The sequence below is a fragment of the Salvia hispanica genome, chromosome 1, assembly GCF_029641045.1.
Source record: "Salvia hispanica isolate PSC_SH4W2 chromosome 1, Shi_PSC_v1, whole genome shotgun sequence".
Taxonomy (NCBI): domain Eukaryota; kingdom Viridiplantae; phylum Streptophyta; class Magnoliopsida; order Lamiales; family Lamiaceae; genus Salvia; species Salvia hispanica.
In genome coordinates this window covers 39,600,050-39,627,518 of record NC_142692.1, presented here as the reverse complement: position 1 = coordinate 39,627,518, position 27,469 = coordinate 39,600,050, and the positions used below count along the sequence as shown (strand labels likewise).

At 35.3% G+C, this 27,469-nt stretch overlaps 1 protein-coding gene across 2 annotated transcripts; it reads left to right on the top strand.

Annotated features, from left to right (window-relative positions):
• Window positions 1-238: 238 nt before the first annotated feature.
• LOC125223193 (WW domain-containing protein) lies at window positions 239-4,974 on the top strand. 2 transcript variants are annotated; one of them, XM_048126215.2, is made up of 14 exons: window positions 239-403; window positions 956-1,216; window positions 1,306-1,340; window positions 1,429-1,507; window positions 1,628-1,706; window positions 2,377-2,448; window positions 2,525-2,673; window positions 2,860-2,916; window positions 3,266-3,458; window positions 3,583-3,802; window positions 3,932-4,039; window positions 4,181-4,306; window positions 4,430-4,481; window positions 4,624-4,974. In XM_048126215.2, exons 2-14 carry the CDS (start codon window positions 959-961, stop codon window positions 4,774-4,776), a joined length of 1,581 nt encoding a protein of 526 aa, XP_047982172.2. In that variant the 5' UTR covers window positions 239-403; window positions 956-958; the 3' UTR covers window positions 4,777-4,974. The 2 variants fall into 2 exon arrangements, with proteins under 2 accessions (XP_047982172.2, XP_047982171.2); XM_048126214.2 differs by having other exon boundaries at window positions 239-492.
• The last annotated feature ends 22,495 nt before the right edge of the window (window positions 4,975-27,469 follow it).

Sequence of the window (27,469 nt, the reverse complement as noted above, 5' to 3'; positions counted from 1 at the left end):
ATACAATTATCTGCTTAAATGTGAAATGTTTCATTGAGAGTGGGTTGAGAGAAGTACAATTGTACAAATAATTTTTTATTGTTGTTTATAATATTACTTATTTTAATTAATTTTTATTTGTAAATATATTTTTATACTTATTTACTCTATATTCTTTATTTTAAAATATTATATCTTCATTATATAAAAATCTTTTATCCTGTGCATAGCATATACACAGGTGTTAACACTAGTTACTCCCAATAGCCCTATTTTATGAAACCCTAACTGAATTCTCACTCTCTCTCATCGTCTCTCCCCATTAACGCCTCTCTCGCCGTTAACCATCCGGCACAGCCACCGCCGCCGACGTCACCACTCCTGCACAGCAGCGTCTCTGCATCTCCCTTCAGCCGCGGAGAAGGTGGATTTTCTGCACTTGAAGAACTTCTCTCGAAATGAAAATGAGAGGAAATTGACATTTCGTTAATGGAATTTTGAAGATCTTGCTCGGTATTTATAGAAAAATATGGCTTCATTTAGGAATTTTGAATTCAAATTTTAAATAATAGTAGTAATTTGTTGTTCCTCACCTCATGAATCTCGTCAAATTGAAAGTTGGCGTGGAAGATCTTTTTCATAAATCCAGATTGACAGCCTTTTTTGATGTCTTGTAAATTACAAATCTTTTTGGAATATGTACCACCTCCTTGTGTGTATGTATAGGTGTTTTATCTTGTTTGAGAAGCCACAGTTTCATTTGTCCAATAATATCGGTTCTAATCAACTCTCCCTTTTAGTAGTATAGATATGCTTATCTTATTTTATTCTGGATGAATTTGTAGAAGTAGTGGCCACTTTAATTGGGGAATAAGAATAATGTTTTGAGTATCTGTAATGCAGAGTTTGTGCTGTTTATATCATAATTAGTTGTTTCAATTGTGTATATTTTGATTTACTTTATTTGATTTCTCAGCTCATGGGTGACCAGTCCGATGAGCCGCTTCCTCCAGGAGTACAATCTCTGCCGCGCTCATCGTTTGATAACACGGCATCGATGCCAGGTTCCAATTCAAGAAGCAGCCTTTTCCCTCTTGGCCTTTCAGAGGCGTCCAAAGTGGATGCTGGTGAAGAAGCAATCGTGCAGACTCGTGAGCATACCGGCAGTTCCGGTCTGCAATATGAAAGATTTAGTAATATTGAAGCTGCTGCTCAGACGGCTGTGCTGCATGAGCAAGTAATTGGTCTTTAGTTTTGCTTCACTGTATAAGGTTCATCTTTATGCCTCGGTGCTCATCTGTATGCGATGTTTCTTTATCATTTCAGGAAATAGCCACTCAAAGGATCTTTCAGAGCCAGAGGTTTGATCTAACCCGATCTTTAACTGTATGACATCAAAACTAATCATGGGTTCTTTTGCATCTGTATATGTGTCAACACACTACACAGAGGGTCAAATAATGCAAGTGAACATTTGGAGGATAATAAGGATATTTTGTCTGGACGCCATGACCCAAATGCTCTAAAGGTGCCTTGATATTGCCATTATTCTTAATAAAATTTATCTTATTCTCTTTTGCGAGTTGTGACATCTTTCTGTTTTTCAATTATCTCCAGTAATAAATTGGATGTTTTCCCAATCAAACAGGAGCATCTTCTGCAAATGACCTCAACACATCGAACAGAAATGGCCTCTAAACGGGGCAAGCCCACCTCCGTGGAGGAAGGTTAAATTGCTGCCATGAAATACTTTCTACCTCTCAAGTGTTTTGGTGTACAATATGAAGCTATCATAAAACTGTCTAAAGATCCTCTATATGGGGTTTATTTTCATGTTCCTTTAGGATCACAAGGATTTTAGTTTGTTAATAACTATTTGAGATGCTCTTTGCTGTTCTAAATAAGCAAGAGACAGGAACATATCATCCTTTAGTTCAATCCATAGTAAATTTTTTCTTGTAATTACAAGAAGAAAATTCTATTACTAATGAAATGAAGGGATCAACAAGATTTAACATTATGAAATCTCTACAAGTTTTGCTCCACTAGACTTCTGGTGAAGGACCATTACTTATAATACTGTTATATATTGTCACTATTGCTCTTCTAAACTTATGGTATGGATGACTGACAACTTATAATTGATTATGTCCTAGTAAATCTAATTTAATTATATCGTAGATTATATTTGTGGTGTTGATTGGAATTGCTATTCATAGTGGAGAATTGAAGATGTTACAACTTAGTAAGGTTGCACAAATTAGAAGCCTTAAGATTCATTATTCCTCTAAGCCTCTTTAACTTAAATTATCGACAACACGAATGACCAAAGTCAGAATTATAGTTCTCTCATATGGTTGTCCTAATGATTAATGTTCTATTTTAACTTCATGTCAGGCAATCTGGAAATAGGGAATGGGTATGGTGTGCCTGGTGGAGGTGCTTATTATGGTGCTCCGGTACACAATGGTAAGAATGTTTCCCTCAAAAAGTGGCTTTCACTAGAATGGGTGACATGACTTGATCAGTTGATCTGCATCATTAGAAAAAAGCCAAAAGAATGCCGAGCTTAATGGGGAGTCTGGACAGAATTCAGCTTCTAAAGATTTACCTGAATATCTTAAGAGAAAGTTGAGAGCAAGAGGTATCCTAAAAGATGACAAAAACATAGGATATCTGTCAGAATCAGAAAATGTAAGTTATTATGATGTTTGTGTACAAAAGCCCTCTGCTATTCCTATATTATCTGATATCACTATCTGTTATTGATGTTTGTTGAGAGTTTTTCGAGTTAGTCTGAGTCTCATCTGAGTTTTCTTACCCACTAACCGACGTCTCTTTCATTATGTCTTCATATTGGATTGGGATTTTGAACTCTAGAGATCGGATGCTCAATCAACTCAAGCAACGGCACCTGGAAATTTGCCCCCTGGATGGGTGAGTATGATTCTTTATCAATGGGATAATTTTTTGCTAAATTATGCATCTGGCTCTCTCCTAGTAAAAGTATGTCGATTTAGGCATTCATAAAAGCAATGGTAGTTCTTTTATTGACCGTGCATATAACATCCCCTTTGGTTTTCAATCTCTTTTTCATGAGAGAAAAATATAGGATCAACTTTCTGGACTCTTTGCCTTTACTTTTGTTATTTATTCTATTTCATCAGTTGGAAGACAATGTATGACTTCCAGTTTCTGTATCACAATCAGCCTCTTTTTAACGTAACTAAGCTTGTACCTCATCCTATTATTCATCGCTCATCAATATTCTTGCATTCGGTGATAGATTGAAGCTAGGGACCCTGAAAATGGTGCTGTGTTTTATCACCATGCGAGTTCAGGGAAAAGCCAGTGGGAAAAACCTATGGAAGTGAAGAAACCTATTGAAGTGGAAAAACCAATTGAAGTGGCTCCTGCTGCTGTCTTTGCAACCTCATCTCTTCTCGAGGATTGGATAGAGGCACTTGACGAAATAACAGGTACATTCTTATAAGCCTTTGCTTATTGCATTTTGGTAAAATCCAGGTTTCTGATGGACCTTTTGTATTTGGAGCTATAGACTTTCAGGTCATAAGCAAGCAATTTAACTATTTACATTCTCAGGTCAAAAGTATTATTATAACAGGAAGACCAATGTGTCACAATGGGAACATCCAGGAGCACAGCAGCAGGCGGCTCCACAGCATTATGAGATGATGGTCTCCCCTAATGCAATGGGTGGAAATTCGGAAGATAAGGCTTCCCCTTTTCCTAGGTGCTTGGGATGTGGTGGTTGGGGAGTGGGTCTGGTGCAGTCTTGGGGCTATTGCAATCACTGCACTCGGTACTTTAATTTCTAAATTATTTTATGGTTTATCTTATTGAATAATCTTGCATTGAAACCATTCAAAAGTAATAATGTTGATTATGGTGATACTAAATTTAATGTGGTATTTAACATTCTTGCTTGCAGACTTCACAATCTTCCACAGAGCCAATACTTGTCAATCTCTCAAAACCATAACCAACCAAATATTGTTGGAAATCAAGGGCACTTGGAGAAGAAGCCACCCCAACAAAGGTGATATTTCCCCGTCTATTTTGTTGAGTGAATTTGATGTGATATTTTTGGACATATATCCAATTGCATGTTAGAGTGGTTATGAATTTCATGTGATATTGTCTGCTGTCAAACTGTTATGATTCTGAGGGACTGATACAGGTCTGATACGAAACCCCCGTCTTGGAAAAGCTATAAGAAGGACAGCAAGAAGCGTGCACACAATGACGAAGATGACCTGGACCCCATGGATCCAAGTTCATATTCGGATGCTCCTCGTGGCGGTTGGTATGTTACCTTTCTTATATCAACAAGTGCAAACTCACGATACCTTATTGTGATCAGAAAAGTAGCCTCAAAATGGTTTCTCAGTGAATACTTTTAACAAATTTATGGTCACTATTTCCACAGGGTTGTAGGCCTCAAAGGTGTACAGCCAAGAGCAGCAGATACCACTGCCACGGTATGTTGTTACCATTATGAATTTTCCTTGTACGAATTCGGATCAAGCACAGTTCAAAAGAGCAGAACCATTCTCTGATCTTCAGTGCTTGGTGTGTGTGCCTCTCCCCACCTTTCTCTAATCTGCAAACTTCGAATTCCAGGGCCCTCTTTTCCAGCAGCGGCCTTATCCATCCCCCGGGGCAGTCCTACGTAAAAATGCTGAAATTGCATCTCAGAAGAAAAAGCATAATTCTAATTATTCTCAAATATCCAAGAGAGGGGATGGGAGTGATGGTCTTGGTGAGGCTGATTGAATGAGGCTACGTATCGATGCACTTGTCTCGGGTTGAATGCGTAGACTTAGTGCACAGTTTTGATGTTCCCCTTTTCTTGAAGCTTTGGCATAAAATGCAGATGGTATGTTGAAGGTTGTAGTGGGTCAGGTGTCTGTTTGTTATCTTGCACAGAATCAAATCATACAAATTTTATTCCAAATCGATTTATGAGTTTAATTATTGTTAATTTTAGGGTGCGTAAATTAATGTTATCTTTGATTATTTGGATGATAACAGACTTCTTTGCATATGAATAGTACTATATAATTTTCACTCATATACAAGTAAAGTTAAAGTCAATAACAATCATAGAAATGAGCTGGAGAAGAGCTTCAACCCCCCATCAACATTCTTGAAGGAAATCAGCTTAATGTTCAAACAGTAAAAGTATCTGTCATGAAAATGGACCGACAACCAAACATGACACTCAAAGTCAAGTTTCAGTCAATCAATCCGTGCAACCAAGGTCCACAAGTTGCTGGCTCTCATTAATTTCAGTTGAGTTGTTTTGTATTCAATCATCTTTTCCTTTTGTTGTGTGATTGCAATTTGAAACAAGCTTTCCTTTCTTTGTGTAAATCAGAAAAAATGGCCTACAATCTTCAGCCACTCATCACCATTCTTGAAGAAATCCTTGATCCTGACCAACCTCGATGGGTTGTTGATGAATACAACCCTCAACTCCAATCCCTTTACAACAAAGCTACTTCTCTTCAAAAGCTCCTTAATAGTAAATCTTCATTCACTAAACTAGATGGCTAATTATGCATACTCTTTGAGTTCGCAACACCAAGTGCAACTACTTAGCGAATCTGAAAGTTGGAATCTACTTCACCAACTTGTGTTTGGAGAAGAGGATTGCCCCCCTGTATTGCAAGAGATTGGTCAAAAGATTGCAGGCGATTGCTGGGGGCTTCCTCTAGCCATTAGTGTGATTGGAGGGCTACTATCTAAGATGGAAAGATCAAAAGGTGTTTGGGAGAAAATTGGTGACAGTGTAATAGCAACAATCGGTGAATAAGATGGGCAATGCTCTAGTATATTGACTTTAAGTTATAACCACTTGCCGAATCACTTGAGACCATGTTTTTTATACATGGGAGCTTTCCCTGAAGACTTCAGATTAGTGGCTCCAAACTCCTACAATTATGGATTGCATAAGGATTTGTAAAATCAAATGAGGAAAGAAGTTTGGAGGAAGAGGCTGAGGCTTGGTTAAAGTCTCTAACAGAGAGAAATCTGTTTATGGTTAGAGAATACAAAAAGAGTGGAAAACCAAAGAGCTACAGCATGCATGATATGCTGAGGGAACTATGCATCAGGAAATGTGATGAAGACAAGTTTCTGCATGTGAAGAATGGTCCCAATGTCACATTCTCTAATCCACGCCGTGTGAGTAATGACACATCAGCCAAAATTGGAATGTGTTGATCATGTCACTTACTCGATTTGTTATGTACATTGATCCTAGCTACAATCAGCTACCATTTGGTGTCTTTTCCTCGTCAAGATTGCTAAGGGTATTGTATTTCATTAAGGTCGAGTTCACTGAGTTCCCAACTGAAATATTTGATTTTGTCAACTTACGCTTCTTAGTTGCCAGAGGAGTTCTATATAATACTAGAGATGTATTATTTGTTAGAAGACGTGTAAATATACCTAGAGTAATATCAAGGTTGAAGAATTTACAAACCTTGATTGCTCCATTTTTCGAGATTGATGTGCCGTCTGAGCTATGTCAGCTCCCTGTGTTAAGAAATCTCAAGATGCCAGAATTTAGATTGTTAAAGGATGAGGAAATGAACTATAGTATTATGAAGAAGCTGCACATGATTTCATCCGTGAGGCTACCTAAAGAGGAATCAAGTTGGGATAGTTTCTTGAAAAGCATTCCAACTAGATTGCTTAATCACATTGCTCTTTGAATTTGCAACTAGATTGCTTAATCACATTGCTCTTTGAATTTGCAACTAGATTGCTTAATCACATTGCTCTTTGAATTTGCAACTAGATTGCTTTAATTGTTTGATTACTTGCGACTAAAGCTCATGTCTAATCTTATCTCATTTTCGGTTGCCTTTTTCTCAAAAGCTCACTCTGTCACCATAGTATCAAAAATACATTGTATCTCATGATTATCCATCTAACCCCACTCTATAACTAGTTTAAACTTGTGAGATAAGACTTGCTATAAATTTAGTTCATGTTTGGTAGGGTTGACATCTAGGGATGGAATTCTATGAACAAAAATGAGAGGCAGTAGATTTGGTTTATTTTGATATCTTTTGTTGGTATAACAATGAATTTTATTCAGAATTTTCACAATTCAAATTCATATGATCTTTGAGATATGAGCAATAGGAGACTTGCTATGAAGAAGAGTCGGTAAATATATACGTAAAATAATTGCAAATCCAAAGGTGAAGAGGACAACCAAGGCGAAGAGATTTCCAAAGCCGAGAGGGAGTACGAACATGACGAATCAATAGAGTCCATCTGCTATAGTCATGTCTCCATCATCCATCTTTTTCTTCTTTCACCTGCTTATGAGTTATGATCAAGTTGAATCAATAATATACTACACATTAATACTCATCCATACATGGCAAACCTTAACAATTTATTTATACAAAAAATGACAGAAAAAGTTTTGATTTCACCTACTCAATACGTGAAATTCCATTGACTTGAACAAAGCTCTCAATAAATGGAAACATCGCTGGACCATCGACGTATAGAAATTAATATAGTAGTTGGATAAAAATTAATCAGTATTTTTTTATTGTTCAATTTCTTTTAAAATTTTCATGTTTATTTATGGCATCAAACAAATATTGTTTAAGAACTATATTTACTCTGTATTGATGCTTGGCCTTATAATATGATTTTAGCATAATTATAATTATAATAAATTGCATGTACGTATGGAATAATACATTGAAATTATAATTGACCAGTTTCTTATTTATTTTGTACATGTCTGTGACTGTATGTATTTATTGCATGATAATATTTTATATAAAATGTAGTACGTTGAGATGTGTTTTATTTTGATTATTTCTAATATTGCTGTAATTTTTATGGTATTAAATTAATGTTTTAATTATTAATTGGATTCGAATTTTATAGAAAACGCGAATGGATCTATTTAATCGATAAAGAACTTTAATAATGTTCGTTTAATTCTACAAGTAGTGTAGTGATAAATAAGTTTTCCAAACTTTATGGGTGGATTCTTCTTTTGTTTAGTTCTTTATTTTGGTAGGTTTTAATCTCCTATGATTTGACATAAGAATATTATAGTTTGTGATTAATTGTTTCATAACAATTTTCACATAATTAATGATATTGTTTCTAATTTATTTATTTAATTTATATTCTAAACAACAATATTTTAAAATTATTTTAATAATACTAGTAAATACAAACTCACAGTAAAAAACTAAAAATGTGGGAAAGGAAAAAAGAATTACCATGAAAATGGTTGGTCGGAATCCATGGGTGTTTACTTCTCCATTTCCACAATAAAACGGTCATAAACTGAAGAATACATTTTTATATTTCTTTTTATCATTTTTTTAATCTTATTTTTTTTATTTTATTTAAATTGTATAATATACATATCTACAAATTGAATTTTCATTTAATTATCTATAGTCTCCAATCTTTATTTTTTTGTCTAAAATAAACCATATAATAAGTTGCTATAAGTTTGGAGAGAAACTAATAGAAACATAAATGATTTGGGTTAGGAAAAGTCGAGGAAAGGAAAATCGGGGCGGCTGGGTTGCGGGCACGGTGGCAGCCATATGGATGTCAATCCAACCCGAAATTCGTGGGCCGGCCTGAATAACCCGGTAAAATGAGCAGGTTAGGGTTGTAATTTTATTACCCGAATACAAAACGGGCTAAACGGGTTGGCCCGAATGGGTTGGCGGGTTAAAAGGGTTGGCCCGAACGGATTGTGGGCCGGCCCGATGGGTTGCAACTTTTAATTAAAAATTATTAAGTTTTAGGGGTTTTCTTTATATTTTTGAATGGTCAATCTTTCTATATAATCATTAGTCTCATTCAATCTTGATTCTATACTTTTCCACTTGATCCCACAATATCATTGTCAGCTTTCAAGTTCCACATCAACTCATTATTCCACCATTCATCATCTGCCATTAGTGTCTTACCACCACCAAAGTCAATCAAGACAAAATTAAGAAATAAGTCATCAAAATTTTAATATATTTATCATTTTAATAATGATTCATGTAAGATATGATTTTTAATTATCATAAAGAATTATTTAGAAACAATGCCAAAATAATGACAACACAAGCTTTAATTTATGTTGTAGTTGATCAAAATGAAATGCTTCTTTCCAAGTATTATTATAGAATACTATGAAAATATGAAGATTTTATATGATTCTGACTAAAAAGAAAAAAAAAAGTATCTAAAATTTAAAATCATATTATAGAAGAAAATTTAGATACAAGAAATTATTTTCGAAAGCTTTTAGGCCCGAATAGCCCGATGGATTAGCCCAAAACCCGACGGTTTAGGGTTAGGGTTGAAAATTTATAACCCGAAAAATCCATAACTCGAATAGCCCGCACCCAAATAGCCCGACAACCCAAGTGGGTTGGCCCGAACCCGAACGGGTTAGCCCAATTGACATCCCTAGGCAGCCACACAATGTCCTTAAAAAAACAAATTGAATTAATTAAATTCATTATTTATAATAAGTTATCAATATATTTTTTGAGGTTTGTGTTAAAATAACAACACCTCTTAAAGTGATACCGTGACACCACGTATACAACAATATTATAAACGCTACACAACAATATTATAAACGCTACACATCAATCTATAGATTGCTGTATAGTGTGTCAGATATTGCTGGCCAAGAAAAATTGTTGTATAGTGTATACCATATTGCTGACCGTCTTTTTTAGGTTTTTTTTGCCACATGATAGCTTATTATTCGTCCACGTAAACAAATAATTGACTAGAAATAGTGGTATAATGTTATTTTAAGAGGTTGTGACACTCTAACCTTTCCCTATTTTTTTTATCTATAACTATTTGATCCTCATTGATCTCTTACCGCATTTCATCTCAATTATTCTTCTCTTATTTTAAATTGGAAAAGATCCTGACTCTTCTAATAAGAGTTGTATATCAAATTTTGGGGTTAAGTTGAGTATGATCTTATTGTTATTATTTAAATTTATTAATTTAGTCTACCAAAAATTATGTACATGTTGCATTCATCAGCTAAAATACAAGATCACCAACTAAAACGGACACTCTCTTTTATGACTAAATAATTCGATATGGAATTTTCCGTTTGCATTTTATATTAATATTTACATTTTCTTATTGTGGATATATATTGTTTAATAATACTAATGTAACAAAAATACGAAAGAGGAAAAACAAGCACACAATTTGTCATCATGGCCTCATGAAACCTAAGCAAAATGTGAGTATGTTGTTCTCCCTCCCTCCAATTTACAGCTTCGATCCTAATTTTCTATTTTTATTAATTATTTCACTTTATTTTTCTATCTTATTTTTAAGTAATGAATTTTACGTTCCACTAATTTTTTTCCTCAACGATTGAGATTTACTTGTTTGTATCTTGATCTTCCATTTTGTCTATGTTGTTGCTAGTTTGTTGTTAGGTCGATGAGTTTTGTTTGAGATTTTGCATAATATTCATGAGAGTAAAGGCCAAAATTGGTCATGAACATATGATCATTTTACAATTTTGGTCTTAAACTTTATCTTTTGAATTTTTTGGTCCTGCATATATGGAAATTTGATCATTTTGGTCCTCCGTCAACATTTCCGTTAATATTTAACAGTCAACGATTTTAATCACAATTTTGACCAACTTAAGCAATTTTTAATTATTTAATAATCAATTTTTTTAAAAAATAATATCATAAATTATTTATGATAAATAGAAAAAATGAATCTGAGATTCATTTTGCCGACGGGACTTCTTCTTCCTCGCTTCTTCTTCCTCGCTGAGAAAAACAAAAGAATAAACCCCACATTTTCCCTCACCACCTAAAAATTAAACCCCACCTGACAAGCCATACACACACAACAACAACAAATTCGAGTTCACTATTCCTCCACAATCCACATTCCTAAAAAAAATTTCATACTGATGCATCTATATATAGCCCCAGAATCCAAAATCAAAATTTTTCCCCGACAAGTGAAACCTTAATCACTTTGAAACTGAAACAACCCTAATCATCTACTTTTAATTAAAATTTCACCTTCAAAATAAGCGGTTGGGGCTCATACATTACGTCTTCGAAGCGGTGGAATTTCAGTCGGAGGTGGTGGTCGCGGTAGATTTTGAGAGGCAGGTGCTCTTCCCCTTCCCCTCCCCCTTCTCGTTCTCCGTCTCCTTCTCCATCTAGGGTTTCTTCGTTCGGCCAATAAACTAGGGTTAGACGACAACAAGCTTAGCTCTCGTTCTGCTTAACGCCGCTCGAAGAACGGCGCCGAAGTGAGAGAGGGAGAACGGCGCCGTCGAAGTGTGAGAATGAACTTTCGAATTATTGCCTGGACCTATTTCTTAATTCATATTTTTAAAATTTTAATTACATAATTTTTTCTACTTAATTTTTCGATTCTTGATTTTATAAATTAATTTTATGACCCAATCGGCCAATCTCCATTACTTCAATGTGGCTTTTTCATATGCTTTCAATATTTTGCTAGTGTCAACCTTATATCTTGTCTAATATATTTATAAATTAGAATGATTGATCCACTCACAAAAATTCAATCTTAGATGGCGGTTCAGCGCCAAGATTTTATTTTCTTAGTTTACAAATTAAGGCTGAACCAAATTTGAATTGTTTGTGTATATATAATTTCGTACATACGTGTATATACTAGTAGCTCGTTAGAATTAGGGATGTCAATGATCGGCACACCGAATTTTGGGCCAACAGTATCAATTTTTAAATTAATAATATTGGTAACGTTGATGCCTGTCATGGCATAATTTTCAACTCTCCTTTCCATCATTAAAAAAAACTATATTTTATTATTTTCATTGTTGTATATGTGAGTGAGCCTTCATTGTTTTTACTCATCTAAATATAAATCCGTTTCTTTAAAAGATTTACAAAATAGTGCTTAGAGAGTAGAGTCAGAGGTGAGGTGTATAATACCAAAAAAAGAAGAAGAAAACGATTTATTTTCAAGGAATTATGTCAATAAATTGTTTTTATGATAATTAATCTTAAGAATGAAGAAGAGACCTCACATTCGATTTAAAATAGACACTTTGGTTGGCCAATCTTTTTCAAAATTTAATCATTTACTGCATTATAACACATATGCTGTGAATTAATTGTGTACATTTTATTTAAAAATAGTTAATAAGAGTGAATTCAATTGAGAAAGAGTTAATAATAGGAGTAGCCATCATAATCACTGTCTAGTATTTTAACAAATAGAGTTATAAATAGGGCTGGGTCAATCCAGTATATTGTATCGAAAATTTTGTATCATTATTGTATCAAAAATATCATATGAAAGAATTTAAAATATCAATATACGAGCTGTCGAGCACCACCGGAGTGGGGCCCACGCGCCGCTGCCGGGGGCAGTGGCGGAGCCAGAAATTTAATGGTGGGGGGCCCAAACTACCACTAAAAAATTTATTGAGTGTGTTCAGTACAAACGACACGAAAATAACTTGAATGTGAGCAATATAAAAAGCCACGCGTGAAAAATGAAAGACGAGAAAAGTAATTAGTGATTAAAAGTTTTAGAGCATAGCACCAATTTTACTAATAATAACATATATTTATTACATCAAAGTGTTATTTTCTATTCCAAATATTTTGTAATAAAGGGCATCACATTAAAATTGATTTTACTAATCATATAATATTTTAAAATATTTATGCAATAGAAGAACTATTTTTTATTCTTAAACTATAAAAATCATTTTTTTGATAAAATGATTTATAAAAAATTACTTGTAAAAAACATTAATGGAAGTTTCTGACGTGAGAAAATCCATGAAATATAAATGATTGTGAAAAAATTAGCAGAAAGGTAATAATTAGAAAAGAAAAAATAAAACAAATGAAATGCAATCATAGCAAATCCATGAAATATAAATGAATGTGAAAAAATCAACAAAAAGGTACTAATTAGAAAAGAAAAAATAAAGCAAATGAACTGCAAGTATAGCTTTAAAAACAATTTTACTAATATTATAAATTATAAATCTAATAAAATATGAATTTAATAAACAAAAATGAACCCATAATAGAAATGAACCCACACAACCTCCCGGACATGAGGCTGAAATTCGGACCAACTGCGCTAGCTCATAGCATGTTTGAAATTGCATACATATAATATATATAGGTATTACGTCAATGGGTGAGGGGCCCAAGGGCCCCTGGCCCCACCGTAGCTCCACCTCTGGCCGGGGGAATCTCCTGCGAGAGTGGGGAGCAAGAGGAGCGTGTCGAGATGCTGTTGTCGATATCATCTGCTAAAATCTTGTAAGACGCTGCCTCTGTATGCATGCTCCCATATTTTAAATATAATTTAGTGTTTCCTTGATAACGTGTATTTTACATTGTTTGAATTGGAGATTTATTCACACAATAATTCTGATGCGTATTCATTTTTTGTTCATGATTGTTTGATATAAAAAATCCACACTCCCTCATGCTGAACAAATGTACACCACTTACTACGCACTCCCTGCACTACTCACGCACAATATGTTACTTACACATGCAACACACATTGCATACAAACAAATCATGCTATTCACACTACACACATAATACACCACTTACACACACTATACCATACATTCCACACACATAATACCCTCCACCACAACACCACACCCACACACACTACACACATGGCATACATACAACACATACTGCACACTCACTTACTATACACCTCTTACACTCACTAAATAGATATGTTATGAAATTGCACAAGAAAGTATAGCTGCATGGATTTAGTTTTTCACATTTTGTTTGCCTTGTTTTCTGTAGGCAAGTGGTATATGAGGCTTCAATGATGGCTTGTATTGCTGAATATGAGGATTCAGTGGATCATCCCGGAGAGAAATGAATGTTTTTGAGTAAAGGTGAGTTTTTTTGACGTTGTGTAAATATAAGTGTGAATGATACTACTTGAGTATTCTTGAAATACCTTTCGTATATTTTGCACTATAATGGAGATCATATTGTAGTAATGCTACCTAAAGTTCATCTCGTCTTCTTATCTTATTTTCATTTAATTCTCCTGAATTTTCTACTTTAGAAGATGATATATTAAATATAGGTCTTTAATAGAGTGTGGTGTCTCTCTTCTTTGATGATATCTCGAACAAGGATGATGTTTCCGTATGCAGCAAATTACCTTATCCTTGCTTCGGTTGCTATTTTTACCTACTTCTCTCTGTCGCCCCTCTTCTGCCAGAGATGTCTTCTCTCTTCGGTTGAATAAGGTAGATGTTGCTGCAGTATGCCGCAACTCCCTTTCGTCTTTTCTGCGGCTGCTCCTTCTACTTCCTTGCCTCTGCTGCCCTTCTTCCCCTCCTCCAATGCTGCAAATGTCTAATCTCTCCTCATGCTTTCTCCTCCCACTCTTCACTGCTGCTCCCCCTTCTCAACTGTGTCGGCTGTTGTCTTTCTCATCTGCCTAAATCTCGTAAGACGCTGCCTCTGTATGCAAGCTCCAATGTTTCAAAAAAAATTTAGTGTTTCCTAGATTTGTACTTTACGATGTTTTGAATTTGAGGTTTCAATTCACACAAAATTTCCGATGCGTATTCATGATTGTTTTGGTATTAAAAAATCCACACTACCCACTGAACAAATGCACACCACTTACTACACACATGATACACTACTCAAACACACACTCCCCTCACTTACAACACACACTGCATACATATACAATACACACAACAAATACTATTCACATTCCACACTCACAACACATACTATTCACACTCCACACTAACACTCACATTCACATAGCACACACATAGCACACATTGTATACATACAACACATACTACATAATACACACTGTACACTCACTTACAATACACCACTTACATACATTGCACACACATAATACACCAGACCACTCATTCCACACACACACAATACACTACACCACAACACTACACTCACACACATTCAACACACATACCACACAAATTGCATGCATATAACACATACTACATAATACACACTGCACACTCACTTACAATACACCACTTACACATATTGCACACACACAATACACCAGACCACTCATTCCATACATAATACACCAAACCACTCATTCCACACACACAATACACTACACCAAAACACTATACTCACATACATTCAACACACATACCACACACATTGCATGCATATAACACATACTACATAATACACAGTGCACACTCACTTACAATACACCACTTACACACACACAATACACCAGACCACTCATTCCACACACACAATACACTACACCACACTCACACACATTCAACACACATACCACACACATTGCATGCATATAACACATACTACACACTTCACACTCACTTACAATACACCACTTACTCACATATTGCACACACATTACAAGCATTGCACATGCACAATACACCACACCAAACCACACATTCCACATACAATACACTGCACTATACCACACCACACATTCTACATACAATACGTTACACTACACCCACACTCCACATACGCAATACACTACACCACTCCCATACACACAACAACATTGCACACACATAATACACCACACACACATATTGCACACACATACAACACATACTATACGCACACAATCACCACACTACACAATACATTGCACATGTACATTGTACACGCACATTTCATTCAATTGCTATATTATATGTAGTTTTTAAAGCATATGAATGTAATCAAGGAGTAACAATTACATTCCATTCGTATTCATTGCACTTAAGAAACATAAGAATGGAAGTAAATCTCCATTCAACTCCATTATATCATGAAGCCTCTAAATCTTTTTTTCTCTCTTACCCAAAATCAGCCCTAACGGAACCTCCACCAATAACCAGTGGCGGACCTACATGTTAGGGTGGGGGGCCACTGGAACCCCCACCAATTTTCATATGATCTATATATATTACATGTAAAATTCCCAATTGTAGTTGTAGCTTAAGTGGTTGTCTAGTTAGACTAGAAATCTAAAAATTTGTTTTTTTTTTTGTTTTTTTTGTTTTTTGGTTTTTCCTTGTTTAATTTCTTTTTATTACTAAGTTCCTGTTTTTCCTTGTTTAATTTCTTTTTATTACTCATTTTTCTTGGCTTTGGGTTATGTTGTTTGGAACCCCACTGTAAAATTCCTGCGTCCGCCACTGCCAATAACTATCGCCCACTGGCCTCAGTACCCCTTGCCTTCATTCAATTATGTCTATACCGTCTAGTGCAGCCAAATCCCCATTTAGCATGAGTCATTTTCCTTTATAGCAAAAAACAGTTCATTTCTTCTCTTTTAATTTATTCTCTTACCTTGTTTAGTCTCTATTCATCTCTATATTTGTGGGATGGAATGAGTATGTTTTCCACTAGGTTGCAATTGTCTTCACTTAGTCTTTGCTGCGAGTTGTATATTAAATTGTGCAATTCCTACACAATAACTTGATATATTGAATATGAGTGTATTATTTGCTTGAATATTGAAAATGAGTGTCTATATACTTCCTATTTGGCTGTTCCTTGTTTGCCAGAAGCTTATTAAAGACAAAGAATGATTTTATATGTTTTCCTTGACAAAATTTATATGCTTTAGGATGGTGACATTTATGGAGCTGACACATAAGCCATTGAAGGCCTCATTGTTGCTGGTACGGCTGCTGATACAGAAGCTGTTACAGGTATAAATTAATTAGAGCATCTCCAAGGGGAAAGGTAAATTGAGAATGTGTTTTTCTCATTTATCTTCCCAAGTAGGTAATTGTTACCTTCTCAAAAAGTAATGGACTCTGAGAAAAGAAGGTGAATTAAAAAGGCAAACAAAAATTGCCAAGTTTTTACCTTTTGCACCAAGAAGAGGTAACGATACCTTCTCAAAATGAAAGAAGATATAATACCTCTTCATCTTTCCCTTGGAGATGCTCTAACTTTTGCTATCCTTTTGTTGTGAGCTTGCACTACACATGGTTAGCTCTTAACTTAAGTTGCGTCGGTTTTATACTTGGCATGAATCCTTAGTTTTAACTGTTCGGACCCTTTTGAAGTATTATCTTTTTAGGTGCGAACTGTTAATTTCAAAATGAGTTTATGGTACTAATATATATTGTGTCATTGTTTGCTCAATGTTTGTTTAAATTACTCTATATAACGAGTTCATTGATTTATACACTCCCTCCGTCCCAATAATATGGACATATAATATTACACGGAAATTAAGACAATTGGTGAAGTAAATGAGAAAAGAAGAAAATGTTTATATTTTTATGGGATGGAAGAAAATAGAAAGTGCATATATTTTTATCAGTCGGAAGGAGTATTTTTGCAGATGTCAAGGATTAGTATTGGCTATCTCTGCTGCTTGTGGAAGGATTCTTGATCTGGTGACCTGAGACGTGGCTTCGGAGAGTCCGAGGTTCTTGAATGACTGCCTGACACGTGGGTCGTTTGTGGAGTTTTGTAGAGTTGCCGTGTTAACTTAACACAGTTGAATCTCATGTCCGTAATCTCAGCTGATTTCCTGTTCAGCCCCTTCATATGTGATGTCCAGTTCATGCACGGCAGCTTCGTGCTGTGCCCGACTTGTCCACTACTCACTACTGGTGCTCCGTGTATACTGGATAGAGGCGTCGCAGCCGCGTAGGTGATCGTCCCAAGACAAGATTTGTTACATTGTTTTGTAGGATTGCGTTAGTGTGCTAACTAATTTATAGTAATAACTACTCCCCCTGTCCCGGATAATTCGGGTCACTTTGACCGGGCACGGGTTTTAAGAATTGTAATGAAAAGTGGGTTGAAAAAGTTAGTGGAATGTGGGTCTTACATTTATATATTAGTTTTATAATAAAATGTGAGTAGGAATGAGTTAGTGGAATATGGGGTCCACTACCAAAAATGGTAAAAGTGAAGTGAGACAAATTATGTGGGACGGACCGAAATGGAAAACTGGGACGAATTATCCGGGACGGAGGGAGTAATAACTTTCAATAATTCTGTGTATTAAAATTATCAACACAAAGACATAAGTTTATCAACACAAGAAGATTGATAAATTTATATCTTTGTGTTGATAATTTTAACATACAAAATTGATGTTAGTTATTTGTTATTACTGTAACTTAGTTAGTATTTGATCACACACCTTGTTTTGTATATTATCCATAGAAGGTAAAATGACAAACTAACCTTGAATATGTCACATATGTAACTATATCCTATAGGTAATGATTATTTCTCCTGTTGCAAATTATATAGTACTACCTCCGTCCCCTAAAGCTTGACACGGTTTGACCCGGCACGGGTTTTAAGAAATGTAATGGAAAGTGTGTTGAAAAAGTTGGTGGGATGTGGGTCCTACTTTTTAAGTATTAGTTTTATAATAAATGTGAGTAGGAATGAGTTAGTGGAATATGAGGTCCACTACCAAAAATGGAAAAAGTGAAGTGTGTCAAGTTTTCGGGGACGAACCGAAATGGTAAACTGTGTCAAGCTTTGGGGGACGGAGGTAGTATAAATTAAGAATGTATCCGTCAAACTTAATTGATAAATGTATGCGTCAAACTTAATTTATTTATTACTCCATTTGTCTCACTATAAGCGAAATGTTTTTTTTTTTTCATTATTTTGCGAAGATAATAAAAAATGGTTAAAGCGGAGAGAAAATAAAGTAATAGAGAGAATAATATATACTCTCTCCGTTCCACAGTAATAGAGGCGTTTCGTTTTGAGCACTCATTTTGAAAAAATAATAATAAATAGTTAAAGTAGAGAAATAGTAAAGTAAGAAATGGAATATTGTAGATAAGACTCTTCACTACATTATTCTCTCTATTACTTTGCTCTTTCTCCACTTTAACTATTTATTATCATTTTTTCAAAACGAGAGCTCAAAACGAAACGCCTTTATTACTATGGAACGGAGGGAGTACAAAACAACGTCTGATTTGGAGCGTTTTATTTTTGCAAAACAATATCTCTACATAATCGTTGGACTCTTTGAAATATTAAAACTCCGTCGTGAAAATGGTATATATATGATGGACAGTTCTGCAACTAGTCTAGGCAACAATATAAATAAATGTGACTTTAAAATCTGTTTTTTTATTGTTAGATATTTTGTTTTGTCTTTAGGAGTATTATGTAACTTGGTTATTTATATTTAAATTATGAAATTTGATTACATTCCGGTTCCTCAATAATTGAAAGCGGAATATAATATCATGAAAATTCAATGTTTCTCAGTTGTGTGTCTATGTACAAAATGACATCTCTTAGTGATACTCAAAATGTCGTTTCGTTAAAGAGAAACTGCCAAAAAATTCGGAAAATTCGGATAAAATTCTCGCCCGCCTCACAAAATTGAAAAACAATCATAAAAACACAACAATCATTCCTACTCACACAATCTCGTTCAGGCATTTCGTCGAACACGCGGCGCGCCGTCGCCATGTCGAAACATTTCACCAAGACTTTCAAGTATAATAAGTTCCAAGAAACGATATTTTTGCTTGACATATCGTCGAACATCTTCAAAGCATCTTTCGGTGATCCCGACTTGAAATAGAGATCCATACATCGATTGCCCAGATATATATTGAGAAATTCAAGCCGAATTTTACCAACTGCGTGTGTATTAATTACAAAAAATTTGAGGGGCTCCTAACTGAAGAACATTCGTTGATGATGCCAGAGAAAAACGACACCGTGTGTTGAACTTTTTGAAGCAAATTGAACATGCAAACGAAGACGACAATCATGAAGTTCTAATTCAGCTCAATAAACGAAAACGATATTTTTGCTTAATCGATAGTGGGCCTGAACTTATTGGGCTAAGTAAATGTATTAGCATAAAGAGAAATTTCGTTATTAGGGGTTAACTACGGTGACCTTTCGAAATTAGGGGTTAATTTCGCCGACCTTTCAAAATATGGAATCGTTATTAGGGGTTAACTACGCTGACCTTTCGAAATTAGAGGTTAATTTCGTCAACCTTTCAAAATATGGAATCGAGGCGTGCGTATTTTTCAGAATAAGGAATTTCTGATTTTTTTAATCTTTTTTCTATTCTTTTTTCCTATTATTTATTTTCTATCATTTATAAGGGGACTAAACTACCCTTTTCATATTTTCACCTAAACTCTAATAAATCAGCCGATTTGTCAATCTTTTGAATAACTTCTCTTTTAATCTTTTCCATATACAATGATATAATAATATTAAAATATTGATTTGAAATATATTCTCTTTTCCATGTTGTCTTTCTGCGTGAACTATTCTAAATAACAATTCTGTTCACTAAACAATTTATCATCATTAACTAACAAACTATGTGAAAAAAGTAGACGATATTTAATCGAACACATAAAATACGTAAGAGATGGCGGGAAGAGAAGGGTGGAGACAGAGGCGGCGAACGGCGGAGGTGCCTGTCGAGGAGGGTGGAGACGGGTCTGGAGTAAGGAAAAGAAGCAGCAAAGGGTGGAGAGTGGATGCATGATGGATGAAATAGGTGGAGGCAAGTCTGGTTTTCTAGAGTAAAGAGATGGGAGTTTGGCGTCTCTCAACTGAAACGTGTTCTGTTTGATTTATTAGAATATACGGAAAAAATATGAAAGATGATTCTATTGATTTATTAGAATTTAGATAAAAATAAAAAAGGGTAGTTTAGTCCACTTATAAATGATGGGAAATAAATAATAGGAAAAAAGAATAGAAAAAGGATAAAAAATCAGAAATCCCTTGTTCTGAAAGGTCTGCGAAATTAACCCCTAATTTCGAAAGGTCAGCGTAATTAACCCCTAATAACGAAATTTCTTAATGGGCTCAAATGCGAGTATCAAAGCCCAATCAATTTTGGATTGGTGAACGAGTAAAGAGAAACTTATAAGGTCGTGTTAAGGTGGATTTGAACATGGCTTCGGGAATTAGATCACACATATACATTTCTTAGAATCGAACATGAAATCTTTGACTCCAGATATTAACTGCTCAACCACTAAGTCAACACGCGTACACTTATTTGAATTTTCTTTTTTGATGTATAATATAAATTGGAATTTTAAAGGTTGTGTCACGATGGACTTGAACAAGGTACCTTAATTTGACCTCAGTAATTAATCACTCTACCATCACGCCAATACAACCTGAGTTGATTTTTTTAGTCACGTCAACACAGCCCTGGTTTATTTATTTTTAATGGATAGAGATACAAATTTGGATATAATTCTAGTTTGCATTAAGTTTTTTTTTATCACGAATGATAGTGTTGATATCAACATTAATATATTAGTATGCTTATATGGATTGAATTATTAAAAATAAATATGGTAAACACTATAATTAAAGACTTGTTGATACTTGACTTTAAATTATTTAAAACACAATGCACTAACTTGAAGAAAAATCAAATATAACATACTTGCACTCTTGTTTTCAGGACACTAATAAAGATTAAAACATTATTTTCCACATACATGATTATTGTTATATATATTTATTTATGTCATTTGGATTGATATATTGGTCACTTGCCCATAATCTTTGAGTTTAGAACATACGCAGCACAGACGCGTTTCTAAATTTCCGAATTTCCCGAATTTCCCGAATTTCTAAACATCCCGAATTTCCGAACCCTAATTTTAGAGCCCTAAAATTTATTATTGATGACGTGGGAGATGTGAATGTGAATTATTTGATAAATGAATTTATTGCATGAGTTTATTTGACCGGGAAGTTTGAAAAGTCAAACTTGTTGACTATGTGAAGTGGCATGTGATTTATTAAATTATGAGGTGAATTATTTGTTTAAGGGTGAGTGAGAATATTTGGGAAATTTTTTTCCATAAATACTAGCCACCTAAATAGTGAGATTTTCGAACCTTTGGACTTTTGGAGAAGGAATTCTATTTTTTCCGGATTTAATTTAATTCTTGGGATATTTATCCAAATTAAATCCAAAACCCAATTATTTCCCTATTTCTTAATGGAAAAAATCGAGCCCTATTAATACTAAGGTGATTTTCGAAAATCACCTAGCTTTGGAAAGGAGGAATTTATTTCATTTTTAATTGATCCCTTATTGATTTCCTTCCATACCTAGAATTTAAATATTCTACCAAATCTTTCCATACCTCAAGAGATCTTGCCATATCTTATTTTAGTTAATATAAAAAAAAAATCCATTCCTTATATATCAACCATACTACACGCCTATTTCCAATCTCTAAGTGGGTGATTTAATATTTTATTTTGCTCCGTGATATTTTATTCTACTCCGTAAAATATACCAAAACAAAATCTTGGCTAATTGGGAGCCATATATTTCGAAAATTACATGCCTTGATACCCTAGTCTATTTTTGTTAATTCTTCTTCCCTACTTCACAATATTTATTTATTTAATTGTGGAGAATAAAATCTTACCAAATATTCTATTTTAATTACCTAAAGATCTTGTTGAGCACTATAAATAAGAGAACCCCTAACCCTAGCTGCAATAAATTTCGCCCCTCTCCTCTCTCCCACCCTCTCCAATTTTTCTTCCATTCTCCAATATTTTTGTCATCTTTTGAAGAAGAATTGAAGTTCAATCCAAGAATCTTGAAGAACCAAGGCTAATACTTAATTCCTACCGATCGTTTTTCTCATAAGGTATTTTATATTCATCTTCTTCGTTTCTACTCGATTCCTCTTCTTTCTAACTGATTAATCGGTCTTCTTGAACCCTCATGCATCTTGGTTGAGTGAAAGTGGGATAAAAGGGATGTGGGAATATGTTACATGTGTGTGGCATGTATGTGTGTGGCGTGTGTGTGTATGCGTGTCGTGTGTGTGTGTGTTGTGTTTGTGTAGTGTGTGTTTGATGGCTAAATATTCTTGTGTGATAAACATGATTTTTATTGATTAGTAATGATAAGATAAATCGTTGGGAAAAGGGAAAAGTATTGAGACATGCATGAGTAAGAGTAGTGTTGAACCTAATTCGTGATATGTGCCTATGTGATTAAAAGGTGAAACTTTGGTTGCGAAGCCGGATAACGGAAAAGCAAAACTACTAGAAATCTAAGCAGTCGAGGTGGGCTTTATTCTTAAACTCTTTTACTTCTTGCAAAAATATTGATTGGTGTTATAAGGGTGGTTTAACTGTTATGCCATGCCTATGTTTGTTTTGTTGTGATATTGTGCGCCTGATGCCTAGTTTGTGAGTTCGCTCCATTGGGCTAGGGCTGTGGATATGTTATACGAATTCGGGTCTGAGTACGGGCCGCAAACCCTACCAGGCTGTGTACATGTGGGGATCGGGAGCCATCCTTGCTAGTCGGCCGGTCTCGTGGGCGAAAAGTGTGGCCACACTTTCGTCGCACCATGGATATGATTGTGATTGTGGAATTTGATGAGAAAATGGGGGATTGTTTGATTGGCCAATATATGGAAATATTTTTGTGATACTCGTTGAATATTTATTTTGAAAAGTGTAAAACCTCGAGTTCACTATGGTAAGGGTGGCATAACTTGTAAAATGTTTTGGCAACGAGCTCACTGAGTATTTAAAAATACTCAGCCCTGCATGTGTTTTCCTTATGTGCAGGTTGAATGACGACGAGCGGTGGCGGGTGTTGAGCACATTAATTAATTAAGATGGTTATTTTGAACAATCGAGTGTAGTTATGTCTTCATACATGGCTCCACTTTCTCTTGGCCTTTTTCCGCTGAATCTTTGAACACTTTAGCATCACTTGGTTACTTTGAGCTTATTCCTTTTGAATTCGGAGTTTGAGACTTGTTGTGGTTTTTCGTTGGAATTATGTTGAACCCTTGTTTTTTTATCACAATTATAATATTTATCCTTCATTTATTTCTCTCGATTTAATCGTTGACTAAATTCCTAGTAGTTCGTTCAATACCTTGGTCAAACCTCTTTAATTGAAACCCTAGGCTTTATTCTTGGTGCTTTTAAGTCCGCTTTGGTAGCAGCCCCCGTAGTTATTGTACCCTAGAAATTCGGGCTGTTACAGTTGGTATCAGAGCCTCAGTTTCTTTCCACTCTGGACCCAAGAGTCTTTGTTCAAAATATAGAAACTATTCCTTGTACTCTTCTATTAATGAACTAAATATGGAAGGCTCAACACCGCACCTCGTCCCGTTCAACCATGGAGAAAGAGGTACAATGTATTACTATGATTTATGATTGAAATTTTATGTCCTTGAGAATTTCAGTGGAAAATGTATTTCTTTGTGAAAAGCATGCCTTAGAAATTGGATATATGGTGTGATTGTGAAGCGATGCTTCCCGAATGGTGATCTGTCAAGTATTCTATGCGAGCTTGTGACAATTGTGAAATGCGAATATGATTACGTGAGATTATAATGTTGCGATTCTTAGACCCGGACTTTTGAACCTAGCATGCCTTAGTTATACAATCACAGCGCTTATATTAACAGTAGAAACGCGAAATGACTAGTATGAGGCCATTAGTGTATGTGAGGACTCGACGAATTGTGAGAACGCGCGAATAGCTGCCTTAGGAACGAGAACATCCGACGATACTATCTTCGTACCGCCATCTTCTGCTTTATACATGTCCATCCTATTCGCTGCACCATTTGGAACCACACACACTTGTTATTCCTTCCCACCCTTTATGCCAATGTGATCGAAATTTCATGACTATGAAACTGTGAAATGCAAAGCATGGTACGCGTGTAGTTGCGAGTTGTGATTGGGATACAGATGAGCATGAACTGCATGATTTATGAAATGCGATTCCATGAATGATTTGATTGACTAAGTGTTGATATTCATATATATATATATATATATATATATTAATGTACGATGCTTGATATGCTATGGAACATCAAATGATTTACGTGGTGAAATATGCTTGTTAATTGTGCAATATGTGGATGAAGTTTGTGTGGTAATGGGGAACTTTTGAACTTTGTTGCGAACGTAGAAACCCTATGAAGCTTACATAGCATTTAAGTAATGATCGAATATACGAGACTTCAAGCTATACTTGAAATTATAGAGTGCCTAAGAAGTAGGCCAAACTAAGCGTGCTAGAACTTAGTTGTAGGTTGACAACTGCAGTATCACTTTCCTGAGTGATAGAACCAACGAAAATAAGTATATTTCGAGCCTTGGTGTACCCTTACAATGGCGAGATCATACCAAGATCAAATAAAACTATGCAGTCTTGCATACCATGCCAAAGTGGCGACGCGACACAAATACGACGACGTTTACGACACATTAAGACCACGTGTATAATGGCAATCGAAAAGACTATGTGACACGTCAAGAAGAAGACTTTGAAGATGCGACCATCAAAAATAGTTATTTTCGACGATACGATAAATCTCAACTTGGAATCCACGGTTTCATAGAACGACGTTACCATGATCAGGCTCGGGAGAAATGTGCAAGGGAGTGCGACCTTCATGATTAGAATGACCGATTTTTTTTAAATCAGCAGTACTTACTTGGATCCTAAGTTCTTTTCGGGAAGTTTTGAATAACCATGAGCCCTTATCTATTTAAACACCATGGTTGACTCGCAATTTGCAAGTGACACCCATTATTTCTTTTCCTATATCGAGTCATGACTCACTTGGCGTGAAATTTGTGTTTGCCCTTATAACTTTGGACCTCTTGCTTGAGTAGTATTCTTCAAATTCATAGAACGATATTTGATTTTATGAGCTTCCGTCATTGAACCTCATTCCTAAAGTTGTTTGTAGTTATGACCTTCAGTATGATCACATCTCCAGACCTATTTTTCTTCAAAGGATGGAATATTCTTCTTGGAACTTTGGTTCACCCCTTTATTTTGTAACCATGTTTGTGGCAAGCTCTTTTTGGCAGAAGTGAAATTCTTTTTAGCTCGGTTCCACTACATATTTTGTTTCACACCCAATGATTTTTTTTTCTTTATTCAACACCAAGTTAAGGCTATCATGTTCTCTTCTTCCTTAACGGTTCTTAAAAGTTCCAATCACTTTGAGTTGCCCTCAACAAACCCGTTGAACCATTATTAGTGCTACTTCATGACATTTGTCTATATTTCTAAATTCTGACGCGACTGATTGTTTTCGGCCCTGACATGTTTGATCAATAACCGCTGTCCAAAGTTTTTGCAAATTTTGATCGGGCAGTCTGGTATGAGATTTAAGATTTCTAAAGCTTTTATTCACCTTACCATTTTACTTTCGCATTTGCATTACTCCTTTTCGTTCGTTGTACTGAGACCCCTTTGAGACCACATTTTTGAGATTTATGGGAATTCGCACCTTCTTATTATCTTACCTTGCAATGAGCTTTTCCCACTCTTTTCTACCTTATTGCATGAATGTGGGAATTCGCACCTTCTTATTATCTTATCTTGCAATAAGCCATTTCCACTTTTTACTACCTTATTTCGTGAATGTACTTGCCCATTTTGTTTTCTCCAAGAACCTTTCATCTTGCTGTGCAACTGTCCCATGTCCTTTCTTGCGCAACTGCCTTCTTTCAATGCTACTGTGTGATCATTCCTTGAACCCTACTTATAGGAAGAATCATAATTTTACAAGTACATCAGAATGGGTTTCACCCTGTTTTCATGACCCATCCCATGTTCTTTCGAGTTCTCATCAGAATTAAATTCTCAAGCTCTATGGGTTTTTCTTGATACCTCTAAACTATTTAATTCTCAGAATGGACGAGTTATGTTCAATGGAACTTAGTCCTCGCTCAGTTTCAAACCAATTGTCAATGATGAGATTTGAAAGTGTCAAGTTAGAAATGTTAATTTTGTTTCCTTGATAAAGTTTGGAGCCTTTCCGATGAAAGACATTTTGTGGTGCTTCCTCGAATTGAAATCGGTACATATCCAAGTTAAGACTGTTTGATTAAAATTTGAGTTCTTAATACATATTCTGAGTTCTTGATGCGACAAAGCAAGGGAAGGGGAAAGCTTAAATCTTTTAGGATACACGTGGGAAATAAGTTCTACAGACAGACACGCGCTGAAATGATTCACCAACAAGAGGTGTAGACATGGCCAATAGAGTGAGATGAGAAATATTTCGCATTTACGAACTGCTCATATCGAGCTGCTAGGAAATCGAATGTCGTGTTATAGAATTTTCCCGAACTTGCTCGAACGTAGAAATCGTACTAGGAGAACTTAGGTTAGTTGCTCACGATCTGCGAGTTATGGCGATGGGAGATATCGACGTAATCTTAGGAATGGACTGGTTGACCGCGAACTTTGCGACGATTCGTTGTGAGGGGAGGCAAATATCCCTACACGCCCCGAATAAGGAACCCATCGTATACCATAAAATCTCAATGAACCGGCGAACCGCTATAATCTCTGCACTACAAGCCACCGCGATGATAAA

Excerpts from the sequence above, each read along its gene's own strand:
- LOC125223193 (XM_048126215.2), top strand. The coding sequence starts at position 959 with ATGGGTGACCAGTCCGATGAGCCGCTTCCTCCAGGAGTACAATCTCTG. Across the intron at positions 1,707-2,376 it reads GCCCACCTCCGTGGAGGAAG|GCAATCTGGAAATAGGGAAT; the intron begins GTTAAATTGCTG and ends ACTTCATGTCAG. Across the intron at positions 2,674-2,859 it reads ATCTGTCAGAATCAGAAAAT|AGATCGGATGCTCAATCAAC; the intron begins GTAAGTTATTAT and ends TTTGAACTCTAG.